Below are 15,590 nucleotides of genomic sequence, written 5' to 3'. Positions count from 1 at the left end.
TTATTGAAATCATTACATTTTGCACGATATTTTAAGGATTCATTGTGATTTTAACAAGGTTTATCACAATATCTGTTTTGTGTGGAAAAAAAATATTTCGTTCATGTTTAAATCTATACTTAAATTATAAAGCTGAAGAGTTTGTTTGTTTGCTTGAACGCCCTAATCTCAGGAACTACTGGTCCAATTTGAAAAATTCCTTCAGTGTTAGATAGCTCATTTATCGCTACTTTTTATCCGGGTTCGTGCAGAGGTTCCCACAGGATGCGGGTGAAACCGCTGGCAGAAGCTAGTATTTAAATAAGATCATAAAGTTACAACTGACCTATTGTTTTACAGAAAATTACGCCGAATAGCATTTCAAGTACAGCCTTTCAAGTACATAGTAGTTTTGCTTTATGAAAACCTCACCGAATGAAGTGAAGATATTAATTGTTGAGTATTTTTAACCAGGTATGTTTTTAGAACTTAGTTGCCTGAGGCACTGCAATTTGTGTTGCTATAAACATATTAAATACTAGCTGATCCCGCGAACTTCGTATCGTTCAAACCTTCCCTGGACCTCTACAAACATTTTAAAATGAAAATCAGCTCAATCGGCCCAGCCGTTCTCGAGTTTTAATCAGACTAACGAACAAAAATTCATTTTTATTTATAGAGATTAGCCTATAGTTTTTACACTTGTAGTTATTGAGTACTTGATGAGATAGATACATATAAAGACTAGCTTCTGCTTCCGCGTTATATCAAAAGTCCGGGATAAAAACTATCCTATGTTCTTTCTCAAGGTCAACTCTATCTCAGTAACAAATTTTATTGAAATTAGTTCAGTGGTTTAGACGTGAAAGTGTAACAAACAAATAGACAGACAGAGTTACTTTCGCATTTATAATAATAGTGGGGATAGATAGAATATGGGATCGGAACGCCCGTTAGAACATACCCTGTTTTGAACGAAAAAGTAAACGAGCACGTGAATTGTGCTGACTATGCGTAGATAAATCTCAACGGTAGGCTATACTCCTACCTTTTTCATTTTCAGCCTGAAAAATGTTTTGGCGTAAACCATGTCGTGTTTCATTTGTAAGGTGGAGATTGTGTCATTAGAGTTTGATATAAAATGTCAGTTTAGTGTTTTTCTTGCTTACATTTTAGTATCGAAAATGGCAATAGTGGAAAGAGGTTTTGTTTTTTCTTTTTAATATATGTATTTTTTAAACATACAATATGATGCCTCCATTAGGCCCAAGCGTAAAATAAAAGTCGTGAAGTGCCTAACATACCTAAATGATAACATAATAGATATTTCCAAAAGCGGAATTATCAGTCGAGCATCAGATCAATAAATTAGACATAATTAATCGACTCATATGTTTATAGGGAAAAAGTTTGTCAAGATAAAGCAGCATATTACGAGGTGGTGGAATTACCAGAAAAGGATCGCGAGAAGTCGCTACTAGACGCAGGCCGTTCCCAACCACTCTTTTTGGAAATCAAAGGCTGCGTTATGAATGAACCCATCAAACTTTTATTTAAAGTACAGGCATACCTATTATCTTGGACTATCTTTATCCCGCTATAAAGTAAAATATTCCCCAAAATGGCTCAAAGAATTCCCCAAATCTTGAAGGATAACAAGCCAGTACAACATAATCAAAACAAAAATACAATATAATAAAAACTCAGTCACGTCTGGCAGTCGTAACACTTTATGTACCCTCTTCAGATAAAATGTAAACGAATGCAATTAAATTTTGATTTTATGTAATCAAACTCTTTGATGATCCAATGGAAATGTAATTTATTTTGATTACGGAATTCAGCAATTAAATTATTTTAATTGCACACGTTGCTTCATCTGGGAAATTTTGACACAAGGAAATTTATGTCGCTTGTAACGAATTGGGGAAGTTCGTTTGAGATTACTTGTTCAATTTGCGAAAATTTTGGGTGTAGATGAATTTTGTAAGGTCCATCAATTGTATAATGTAGGTATACAGTCTAATTTAAGAAATTTTGGTGTCAAAGAATAAGAGCTAGCTTAAATTCCGGGCCACGAAAGTACAAAGGTGACTTTTCTAAGTATATCTTGGACATCAATGCCTGGTGAAGGGAAACATCTCGGGAAAGCTTGAACTACTTAAAAAGTCCGAAATCATCAACCCACATTGAGCAAGCGTGGTAATTAATGTACGAATGCTCGTCACGTAGTTCTCCCTCAAAGAATATGGTTCAAACTTGCTCAGATAAGTCTCAGAGTGGAATCCCGAACCAAAAAAATGTAGTCCCCTTTTTAATACTCTCTATCAACCGAACATAAGAATCAATACCCAGAACATAATAATCTAGGTTACAAGTTAGATTAACACGTATCCCGTGTTACCGATTCACCAATTTCACGGTCCGCGGCGCGACGTATTTGCGCGGCTCCAACGACTAACGTGGTTTATACGATCGGGACTTTTTGATACCGATTACCGATTCCGGAATCGATCGTGAATTATTTCGATGGTGTTAAGTGCTCGATTTTGTGGGTTGGTTCCGTTTTTATGCCTTTGGTGGCATTTTTTTTTCAAGTGATAGGAAAAAGTATTATATAACTATTTAACCGGACTAACTGATTTGTAAGTATCGGTAGATACTTTACTTATTGTTATTTTTGTAATTAATGGGTTTTATTTCTGTCTATCGTACTGCACAATCGTAATCATCACATCGTAATCACAAACCGTTGTGAGGCAACACTAAACTGGCGTAAAATAATAAAATGAGTAGTAAAATAACTCAGTAAAACAGGCTCATACAAGTAAGTAATGACTATGAAATTGGAATAAGACCAACTAAACTCCTTTCTCGCCTTTTTGCGTAAGTGCGCTCTTTTATAGTTTTAGAAATTTTGATAAAACCAGAAACTCGCCATTTGAAGTTGACTTAGATCGACTGAGGACTAAGATCTAAATATTACTAATATAAATATCGTGGTTGTAGATATGACTAGGTGGAATTAAGAAATACATTATTTTCTTTTTAATGCTTATAAGTAAGATAGAATTACTACAAGCTGAAAGCCAATCTAATAGATTATAATAAGCATTAATGTGACCCATTCAATAATGACTATAGAAGACTGATACACAATACTGGCTAATCTTTTTTCCCATACCTAGTTGTATTCTTTATACGTCATTTTGATATTAGATTTCAATAATGGTAGGTATACGATCTAAGTTGGTTTTATTATTTTCAAAAAATACATATTCCATCCCTTATATAAAAATAGATTCTCTTAACAGACCTAAAGAAAAAATACGGCCAGAAGAGTGATGTATCTGTCTTCTACAGAAGTAAATCGGTTGCATAAAAAAGGTAACAAACGAACAAATCTTACTTGTGCACACATAGATACAGTTCCGACGACAGAAAGCAGAAAGGAGAAGAAGAAAGAAGAATATAAAATAAACATCAAGAAGTAGAAGAAGTGGTTAGAGGTAGAAGTGTGTAGAAGATTAGTTTATTGTCATATAAAAAAGGATTTAAGTGTTAAATCTTATATATTTAGGTGCATTTGTGTCCTTTTAACATAGAATAAAAGTTCGTGTCACCTATTTTTACCGCTGCGAAATTAGCCCAAAGACTCGCATATGCAGTGTTGACTTTTGTTACGTCACTAGAAGCCAACTTCAGAGCGGTATAGTTATATTTATGAAAAGAGCTGTTGTTGGCAATCAAGAGCCTTTTTCCTCTATTTGGTCTAAAATATTTTGCTACCTGTAATATGCTAGTGTAAATAATAGTTGGGTGCTGTTTAGCAAGATCTTGTGCAATATAGAATAGGTTTAAAGGTTTATTTGCTATAGGTACAAGATACTAATTATGGTATTAGAAAAAAAAACACAACAGACGGTTTAATTTCAATGGTACATAAAGCCCACATTATTTTAATAAAGTATATCAACAGAATTACAGTAAAACAAAAAAACATCTTCTAAATAGCATGCTGCTAGGTTTGAGACAATCATAGGCATGCATTTCAAGTTATACTCTAGGCTACATAATATTTATCTATTCTTCAACTGTTTTGAATATAAACTTAAAGAAAATATATATATTTCTTGGTCCTTCTAAATTGCATTCACTACACAATGTAGCGCGAAAGCAGCTTCAGATTTTTGTTTGGCCTTTTATTCAGAGTCTTTTTTATCATTTAGCCTTTGGGATTAAAATATAAATAAATCTGATTGTTTATATCCACTACTGTATATATAATTTACAAGGTAAACTAATAACTAAGCGATCACTATACTAACTATATTTTTTCTAATAGCCTACCTATAGCCCTACCTACCAGTACCTATCGTCTACTTAGTGTAGGTACCTATAGTCTACTTCTTCTAGCTAGATAAACTAAAAGGCTAAACTAAATTTTCCATTATAAGGACCAAAATGACTTCATCTGGCAAACTCCAAATTGTGTTTGTTTTTTACCACAAACTGATAGAAAAAAAATAACATTATAAAGTCGAAACAATCAATTGATTAAATCTATAAGTATGTACTGATATTAAAACTTTAATTATGTACCGATCTTATAAATCTGACAAATCAATAGGTATGTATAAATTAGAGCTTGTAAAAAGGTACTGAATCGGCAAAAAAAGATGAAAGACATAATTATTTGCCTTAGCTTATTTCCCTCGTTTGAGTGTGCCGCCGTTCCTCGATAATTATCATGAAAAATACTACCTAAATAAACAAACAAAAGTAATATAAACAAAGTCAAAGATAAAACTGAAATAATTTCTTGAAAGTCTCAAATAAAATGTTTCGCTAAATAATTCAAAGGTGACGGTTTGCATAACAAATACGTAGCGTTCTTTATTTTCTTGCGGACGCCAAATGTGCTGAATAAATGTGTTTTAATGTCGACTAAAGTAAGGATTACACGTGTTTTGAATCTTGTATTTTTGTTGCGGTTTAACTTAGAAGAGTATACCATTTATTTTAATTTTAGAGTCAATTGGTTAACCGATACGGTTAGGTGAGTAAACGAAAGCGCGTTAGACTAAACTACTGAATGAATTTAGATAAAACTTTTGACAGTCATATAGATTATTTATATCAGAATAACATATAGGCCACTTTTTATCCAGGTGCGTGGAGTTGTTACCACGGAACGCGGATAAAACTAAATAGTAAATAGCATATTTGTGCATACAGTTGCATTTAATTTCGAATTTGTTGCATTTCTTGCTGAAGAATGTTCCTACAGTAAATATAACAATCACGAAAAAAGAAATATTCGCAAAAAAATTAAACACCCTTCCTCAACAATCAGATAAAACCCTCGTAAAACCCCTTTCACACAAAAAAATAACTTCAAAAATAATAAGCAAAAGTAATACCGTAATAATTTCAAGTTTCAAAAGTACAGTTCAACAGAAAAGTGTTAATTCCACGAAGTGTTGAAATAATAACATGTTTTATTTCGAAAGTAGCAAGTTCCGCTATTAAACTAATTCTAGGGTAAGTTTCAAAGCTCTGGTTTAACAGTACTTAGTACTAGAAGTGCCTTTGAGCAAAGTTGGGTTCTATTTAGTTAGTACTTTTGTACTTATTTCATGTCTAATGTTACAGTTGGTGGAAGATTTAGCTTTAATTTTGTGGAAACTTTCTTTCCATATTTTAAGTTCTAGGAATTCTTTGAATTTCATATACCTACTTATGTTTATCATTGTAATGGTCTATAGTCCTAAATAAAATCGAACTTTACTATTTTTTATGCAAAAAAAATAACTCTGACTATGATGGTATAAGCCCCGCGACATTATTATCTGTTTTAAAGATTTTGGCTATGGAACGACATTATATTTTGTAAGTAAAACTTACTAAATAGGTATATACTTTTTTTTGTGTCCATTAGTTTTTATTTCTTTTTAATTCTGAAATTATACAAGATTATCTTACCTATTCAAAAATTTAATTCTGCACCAGTATTTAAAACCACAGCATTCAAACTCCAAAAAATATTAGGTACCAAAAATACATTTCAAAAAAACCTCACGTCACAATTTAGGGTTCCGTTATAAAATATTCAGTAGACGGGGCGACTACGTGGGTTCCTTACAAGATCAGCATAATGTTTCGACCCTCAGATTTCTGGGTTATTGGGATCCAACCTTCTTCTTTAATGGGGGGACCTTGAAGTTTAAGTTTTTATGAGCTCCCGTGGACGAAAATGTGGTCAAGGCTTTTGGGATTTGTACGGATAAGAAGATTTAAAATTGGACTTGTAATATGTTAAAAATATGCCTTTGAAATATACATGTAATTTTATCAATATAAATGTTAGGGAATATAATGAGCAACCCCTGGTTAGACTGGTGAACTATCTGGCTTCTGACTACCGTAACGACTGTCAAGGATGTTCAATAACAGCCTGGTGGCATTGGTGTTTAAGATACACTTTGAACCCGGGGCTGCGGGATATTCGCGCGAGAAGCCTGCGACGGAACGCGACGGTTTTTACTCAGTAAGAGTCTGACACTCCCTCATCGCGGCTAACCCACAGGGGGAGGGATCATTTGATGATTTTTTACGTCGTTAAAAAATATATAAGCTTTTAAAGTATTTATATACAGACTTATAAAACTTGCATTTAATAGAATCGGACCCATACGCTCATACTCACGAGGTTGGTTCTTACCCACTAGGTCACCAAGTCATTTCCCAATGCTATTACCACAACAAATACTAACCACGCTCTTGAGACTAGACCAGTAAACCCATAATACATTGCCACGATACCGATCTAAATTAAACAAACGAGATAGAAAAACCAATCCACTAACTTTTGATAGATTGATGGGATTCCGTGCAGCGAATGCGGAAAACTTAACCTTTTTTACGCGACTTTTCCTCGTTTTGGTCAAGGAAATAATAAACGATTTACACACAGTTTTGCGAAAAAACACCGCAGAAGTTTTCCCGTAGGAATAAGCAGAGAAATACAAAGAATATAGCATACATTTTGTCGCTAGTTTGTTTTAAGATCACGTAGTATTTCGTTTATCTACATAGGTAAGTGAAAGTCGATGCATATTTAGTAAGAATGCACGTATTAAGAAAATACATAAAAAGTAAGATAAACAAAATAGTAGAAGGCACCTGGTCGTTTGTCCATTCCAGTCAAAATATTTAGTTGCGATCGCAAGCCTTGGCGTCATCAGAAAAATTATATGTATAGAAAAGAGATACGAGTCGGTTCCCCAGCCCGTATAAAAAAAATCGCGTTGAAAAATCTACTTTCTATAATATATCCTTACCTTCATAATACACCTACAGTTACCCATCTTTTCTCGTTTGAACAGCGATCCTTAACTTTTCTATCTCACATAACCTCGTATTTGTCACCTACATGAAAGGTCTCCAAAGATCAAATAAATCAAGTCAACCCAAGGCTATGTTTGATTTTCTTTATAAAAATCTTTTGGTCAGTGGCGCGTGATTTCCTTGTGTTTTGTGAAGAAGCTATCACTTTTATAGTGAAGAAAGAAGGTTGCATGTAAGAGGTATATAGAGGGCTTCACATAATAGAGATCAATCAGACTTTTAAGGCTTTTTCTCTGTTAAAAAAGTTCAAAAAGAATGGCTTTTTCATTAAGTAATAGCTCGTTGGTTAGATAATGGTTTTGTTAATTTGTAATTTTGTTTTACTGAACAGGCTTTGGGATATAAAAAAAATTGACAGCGTGTTAAAGGATAACCGACAGAACCCACTTCTAGCATTTTTGGAATTCTTGTATTTAATAATAAGTCATCATCCTCCTCCGAGCCTTTTTCCCAATCATGTTGGGGTCGGCTTCCAATCTAACCAGATTCAGCTGAGTACCAGTGCTTTACAAGAAGAGACTGCCTATCTGACCTCCTTAACCCAGTTACCCGGGCAGCCCGGTACCCCTTAGTTAGACTGGTGTCAGACTTACTGGCTTCTGACTACCCGTAACGACTGCCAAGGATGTTCAATGACAGCCGGGACCTACAGTTTAACGTGCCATCCGAAACACAGCCAATAGTAATTCATAATAAGCAAGCTTTATAATTATGCACAGCATTGTACTTTAACTTCGTTTAAAGCAGCGTACAATCAAATGACCAATCACCCAGCTTGCCATAAAATAACTTTACACATTAATATTATCTATAATCAGTCCACCAGAATCCCGTAAAAAATTAACAGCTTTAAATTAAACATACAGCATATAATGATCACTCTACACCTAAAATTCACATAGTCGTAATTAAATACTTATTATATAAATATTAATTAAATCCTTTGACAAACTACTACACTCAATTTGAAAAGGACCAATTTCATACGCGAAACTTCAATTAATCTGTGGTTTCATCCAATACCTAGGCATTGTTCGTAATGGCTGGATTAACACTTTGTAAGCGACATCCGTGTCGATATTGGTCGTGAAATATTATTGGCTGAACGCAGTCGTGATGAATTGCGTATTTTGTTTTGTTTTATAGTTCTGGTGTTATTGTTCTGTGGTGCATTGGATATGCAATTAATAATGGCGTCCTAGCCGATTGCCGGCTGTTCTCATATAAGGAGATTAGCCAACTGCGCAGGAAATAGATATTATAGTGCGCAAGCATTTGCGCAGACACAAGTGCACTCAGTATTCCTTCACTCTCATAACCCGATGCGATGGGACGGCAATCCGACACCACCGGAAAGAGATCAGGCGCAGGACCGACATTAATGTGCTCTCCGATGCACGGGTGAATCAATCACCAATTTCGGGTTGCTTTGTCAAAGTTTCTAAAACTCACAAAGCGATTTCGGCTTGACCCGGCAATAACATACAATTATGCATAATGCGTAGATGTTTTTTTTCGCGGAAGTGGGTGTGCCATAATTTGTATGCGTAAATGCGTCATTTCTGTAATCATTGAATATTTTTTCTTACATAAATCTGAATAACAGTTGTGAAGAAAAATTACACCTACGGGTAAAATAAAATGTATAAAATTTTTATGGCATATTATTTAAAACCAAAAATCCAATAGGTTACGTTAACCTTCCCTATATTGCTTTTTAATAGGTGACAAAATAAACATTCGCTTTTAACACAAGTTTACAAAAATTAGAAGTCATTTGAGTTCCTTCAAAAGGAGCGTAATAAACAAATTGACATGTAAAAAAATTCATTTGCTTCCAAATATTATCACAAGGGAAAAGTCAGATTAATTCAAATAAGTTAGCAATACATTTTCAGTGTTTTTTACTTTCGTTGAATTCTGATCAAAATTGTAAGCAAATGTAAATAAAACTGAAGTATTCCGATTTCAGCACAAACATTTTTCTTTATTTAAATGGTGGAACAAAAGATGTTTTATTGATGCCGATATCGGAATACTAAATAACCAGACCACACGTGCATACACATTAAATACTCATACATAAAACATATAAAAACTATGGTATATACAGCGTGAGTTGCAAACATTAAACGCATCTGAAAAATATTCACAAGCAAACGCACAAACTTACCTTAAACACCTTCCAATCTACTTACTTAACAAATAAATAATTGAACATCGGAGTTATACCATACCTCAGTTTCTATTACAACGTCATACAATGACATCATAATATTATGAAATGTACCTACCATCTTTTGCTTATATAACATTGCGTCTTTCCAACCATATTTCTGCGTATTCAGAAACACATTTTGTGAATACCATATCTAAAAGAGTCGACTTGGAAAGATCACAAACTGATATCTCGGATCATTAAGCTTTGTACACTTGCGAGCAGTATTTTTGGGTCAGATACAAAAATCTCATTATTTTGAGAACGAATCTTTTATCAACAGACTGATGTTACCCATGTCATGGATATAATGACTGTATCACCAAATTAAAAATAAATGCTTTATTAAGTATCGTTAACAAAGGTAAAATAACCTCCACTGTATTCTTCAATATAATTGTTTCCAATCAATTACCATAATATACTACTTTATTTCTAGTCTAGCTTCTGCCAGCGGATTCACCCGCATCCCGTGGGAACTTCTGAACGCACACACATAAAAAGTAGCCCATAGCTTTTCTCTATAAATGGACTATCTAACACTGAAATACTTTTTTCTTATAGGACTAGTATGTAGTCTGTGATTTGTGCGTTCAAACAAACTCTTCAGCTTCACAATATAGATTATTTATTGTAGATATTATTATCTGCCCCAATTTTATTGCTTCTTCATGTAATCGATATCTTATAAGATTGGAAGGTGTTCGCTATAATGTAGGTCGGACGAGCACAGCAAGCTAATAATGTTAGCGGCCAGGTAAGTGGCTAAGTGGCTATCACGTCAATCCATTCTGGGTGGCAAACTGCTGTAATGGACGCAACGTTGCCATTTATTAGGAACGACCTATTTAGTTTTATTTTTCTTGTTTATCTACTAACTACTACTAACTACTACTTTCTTGTAAGATTTATCTACTCTTTTCTAAAAACTCAAATAAAACGTCAAAATCAAAAAGATTCGTTCATAAAACTTAACATTTTTTAACACAGTTTCTCAAAAGATCACATTTCCAAAATGATATTCTTAGATTCAGTCTTCATTTCTTTCAAAACTCTAAAATCAATGGCTCCCTTCACCCTCCCACATATCTTTAAGCAAAAAAATTCTTAAGGCGCGTACGCACGTACGAACACGAACATAGCGAACACAAACACCAGACCCGAACATTTGGTTCGTACGTATGGACGGCATATTCGAACACGAACGCAAACATAGTTCGAGTCGAGTTCGCGAACAACAGTCGTGAACTCTATCTTAGTAGCCATGACGGCGCCGTTGGAAGTGGTCGATTGTGAAGTTATTAAAGCGCTTCGAACACCGTCCATACAGAACACACTACAAGGATCGCCGCGAACATGTTTGACGAACAGAGTGTTCGATGTTCGATAGTGGTACGCACGTGCGAACCAAGTTGTTGCATATCATGTAACGCAACAAATTTGTTCGTACGTGCGTACGCGGCTTTAGAAAACAGTTAGCGAACATTGCGTCCATTACATAAATTGCTTCGCTATCACTTACCGGGAGAAAACTGTACAGAGACGGAGCCCGAGGCGTCTGGTAGGAATGTTTCGAACACCTCTGCAGATTTAGGATAACGTCATGCACAAATCACAAGCCTTGGATAATGGTGTCTAAGGTTTTTTTGTAAACACACAGTAAATGTAGTTGGGGGCAATTGATTTGGGCCAATAAAATAAATTATACTAAATCCTTCTTTTCAGTAACCTAAGTTATTAATATCTTCTGAGTTCATTATTTTCATTTATTGAGAACTATCGAACTCGTTAACTTCCAACAAAAGCGTTCCTGCTTTTATCTGAAATAGGTTCTTGTTAATAATGCAATGTGCAATGAAAGGGAATCGAACTTATGGCTCAAGATTAACAGGACTTAGCCATTGCACTATAGTGTCTAATTTTTTTTATTTTTTGCCTTAACTTTTCTTAAAAGTGTTAACAATAAAATCATTTATTTGTACAAGTTTTGTTTATTCAAGTAAATACAGCTCAAAGAAAAACTGACTCAGTATTTACAATGAAACGTCATAATTGTAAAAGCATTTCAATGTTTTACTGACCCAAATTCAATGGCTTCAAGTGTATTGACATTTTACTTCCAAATTGCCATTTGCTGTGTGTTTTTTTAGTCATATTTCAAACTGGTTTTGCTTTATTGTCAAAAACATTGAAATATGACCAAATGTATTAAAACAAATACTAAGGGCATATTTTTCAATCATCAGTTAACTTCTATCTGAGGAATATATATGGCTGTTTGACATATTTTCTAAACAAAACATATTCCTCAAATAAAAGTTATCTGGTACTTGAAAATTCAGCCCTAGATATAATATTATATCTGCAGAATCAACTAACTATTGATTAATAATTAAAATGCCTATTATATTCCAACTAATTCTACTATATCCAGTAGTGGAAATATTACACAAAATAAAATTAATTTAATCAAAAGCTAAACTAGGTTTAGGCATGCTACCAATTGATACTGAATTTCATGCTGATCTACTAAAAGTACTAATTTATAGATAATGTAATCGTGCGCCAATAGTTTATGCATTAAATAATTGAATGTTTGCGATTTGGCCTATAAAATTGGATTATGCTTAACAATTTAATTTTCATACAAAATATTACGCACATTTTGTAATGAATTGTTTCATTTTATTTATTCATTTCACGTATATTATTATCATATGCCTAGCCTTTTCCCAACTATGTCGGAGTCGGCTTCCAGTCTAACTGGATACAGCTGAGTAGGTACTAGTGTTTTTCAAGGAGCGACTGCTTATTCAACCTCCTCAACCTAATTACACAGGCAACCCAATACCCCTAGATAAGACTGGTTGTCAGACTTACTAGCTTTTTATAGTTAGATATTTTGAAATACTCTAAAGTTTTAATGTCAATACAAAGCTGTCAAAAAAGTTACATGAACAGCCAAACAGAACTCAAACATTGAACACTGATTTTTCAGTATATTTTTTTTAACACAGCATTTCAAAACATAGCCTCAGATTATTTACACAGTCAGCTTTCATAAAATGAAATCATATTTGACAGTCAAAATCCCCATCTGTTTTTTTATGACAATGCAAAGGCATTAAAATTGTCAACGTCGAATATTTTCATTGGTTCTCTAAATAATGAACTTCTATTGTTTTATCGCATACCAAAATGACAGGCCAAAACCGCAGTTTCAATTTTGCAATTCAAATTTTTGAATTGAATTCCTATAACTATGTAAAAATGATAAAATTTTGAAAAATATGATGCATCTATTTATGTAAATTTTTTAGTAATTGTTACCTACGCTACATAAAATTTCTAAAAAAATAGAATAGTAGTACCTAAAAGCTTTGAACATGAGTCCAAATCGAAACAAAATCATGCGTAGTTATGTAATGTAGTTCATCTGTTAATGTTTATCATTAACTATTATTTACAAATAGACACCTCTAAGATCTTTAAAGGTATGTAGGTATAGTCAACATCAAATATATAAACTAATGTGTAAGGCAAATACTACTTACCCCCGAGTAACTCCGGGTCGCCAAGGTTAACGTAAAACAGAACGTCTTTCTCGTAACTGTCTTCTTCTATTATATGCAGAGGTATGAATTTTCTGTAACAAGCAAAAACATATTTGGTTAAAATCAATAAACAAATTGGGAAGTCAAAATTGAAAAAAATAAATGCATTTATGTTGACTACTTCATTTTACTCATTCATTCATTTTATTCTCAAGGAATATGTCTACATCAATTGTACGAAAAATAGCCGTTATCTCATAGAAAATGTTTAGTACCAGAGTCTTTTCAATACAAGATTTTGTGAAAAAGACTTAAAATATTCCGACTAAAAATAAATCAAAAACACAGTAATTAATCATTCCTATGTTCAAAGATCAAGGAACATGATTTTTCATTATAATAAAACAAAAGAAAACACGTCAAAAACATTTGATAGTAAACTGAAATTCAACGACTTTTATTTATTATGCTAGCTTTGCCTAGTACTAAGTTGACAGGGTTAAAAAATAGTGATAATAATTAGTCCAGCAGATGAGCAACTATTGCAAGTAGGGGTTTTAAAAAAGTCTTGTGACGCCATCATCCTCCGAGCCTTTTCCCAACTATGTTGGGGTCGGCGTCCAGTCCAACCGGATGTAGCTAAGTACCAGTGCTTTACAAGCTGCGACTGCCCTATCTGACCCCCTCAACCCAGTTACCCGGGCAACCCAATAGTCTTGGTTAGACTGGTGACTGGTGGTTGTCTTGTGACGTCTCACCTACTTAAAAGTGACATTATCCACAACACAAAACGTTTTATATTTTCGCTGTTATTCATTTGTGGGAGAAAAGAAAAATACGTGTCTATCATTTCATTTTGAGGTTATCTAAAAGATAGAAAAATTACTTTTTTCGTTTCACATTTATTCTAGTTCTAGTTACTCAATAAACGTGACTATGAAATAAACATAAGCAGGTACAAATTCGTGTCAAAAATGTATAATAAACAAGATCCGAGACCAAGACCGTTTTTATTCCCTTGATGAGCCCAAATACTCGCAATTTAGTATTGCACGTGATCTTCAAATAACGAACGTGCCTGATTGCGTAGTGCTTATTTTACCAGTAACATCCTTGATATTAGGGGATCATTATAGGATATAAAAGTAAAGCTGCGTGTAAAGAATTTGTTATGGTTGTTCTATACAAGGTCTTATTTAACTGTCGTGCTGAAGAGTTCTTAATAAGGAGGGCCTTAAATACTAAAACATTATTCTATTTTTTTAACTTAAGACTAAGGCGTCGTCCTAATTGGGCGCGATCGCACGATGGCGCGATGCGTTTTTCATCTCACGATCTCACTATCTCACTTGCGAGGTTCAAATAGGACACTCTGATGAAATCTGTATGTTTGAACTCATCGAACGACGAGAACGCATCGTGTCATCGTACAATCGCTGTCAATTAGGACGACGTCTTAGATGAAAAACGCATCGCGCCATCGCACGATCACTCCCAATTAGGACGACGCCTAATCATGATGATTAAGGTAAGGTAAATACAAGGTGTTGATTTGCATTTGTGCCATAGTTCAGGAGGAGGACATACAATACGTAAATAATCGATTGGAATTACAGTACATGGGAAATAACTAATATGCACTGCTTTTTTTGTCATTGTAATGTCGTAGTATTTCAGAAGTAATCCAATTTTATGAATGAAATTTACGAATGATCGTTGCGTATTCTTTGTGTTTGCGTTTGTGTGAGGGCGCAGCACGGTTTTAAGGCCAGTAACACACACGCCAAGTTTAAATACGGCTAGATGACATAGACGGAATTCGGAAAAAAAAAATAATTAAAAAAAAATTACGTACCAATTTTTTGGTTGATTTGGGTCGAGAATCACTAGCATAATTACGTCCTTGACTATGGCACGGATGCAAATCAACAGCTTGTATAAAATATGAAAAACTTTCTGAAAAACTACTATACTTAAAAAAAATAAAAACTATTTACACACCCAAACAACTTGGGTGTCTCTTTAAGTTACACTTTTCCAACGTTTTTTACTTAATTAAGACTGAAAAGGCAATTTTCTTAATTAAGACTCTCCATTTATTAATGACCGACCCATATTAACCAATCGATCATCGTTAAAGCTTACACACAATAAATAATCGATTATCAACATCTAAATTACCTAATATATTAAATTTCCTATGAATTTACGGCTGTCTGCATAGCCTTATCGATTTTGTTGTCGGCCCATCGCCTATGTTCCAAGTTTAGAACTGTCCTTCAATTTAACAGGTACTATACATATGTAAATATATGTATGTATGTGCGGTTCGCTGATAATCGGCCGAAGCTACGTCATAGGTGCAAGCATGGAGAACAAAATGACTAGCGGAGGTGCCATAACGGAAAAGCTCTTAAGAAATTCGCGCG

General features: G+C 34.0%; 1 protein-coding gene across 1 annotated transcript in view; it reads right to left on the bottom strand.

Annotated features, from left to right (window-relative positions):
• Positions 1-15,590, bottom strand: part of LOC124640290 (sodium/calcium exchanger 1) — a 139,749-nt gene that overhangs the window by 15,186 nt on the left and 108,973 nt on the right. The window contains exons 2-3 of the mRNA XM_047178003.1: positions 13,162-13,253; positions 11,130-11,189 (exon numbers count right to left, since the gene is read on the bottom strand). Coding sequence (XP_047033959.1) covers positions 11,130-11,189; positions 13,162-13,253 — 152 coding nt within the window. The remainder of the gene's footprint in view (positions 1-11,129; positions 11,190-13,161; positions 13,254-15,590) is intronic.

This window comes from Helicoverpa zea, chromosome 20, assembly GCF_022581195.2.
Source record: "Helicoverpa zea isolate HzStark_Cry1AcR chromosome 20, ilHelZeax1.1, whole genome shotgun sequence".
In the NCBI taxonomy this organism is placed as follows: Eukaryota; Metazoa; Arthropoda; class Insecta; order Lepidoptera; family Noctuidae; genus Helicoverpa; species Helicoverpa zea.
Note: the sequence above shows the minus strand (reverse complement) of the source record. Positions and strands in the feature narration are given on the sequence as shown.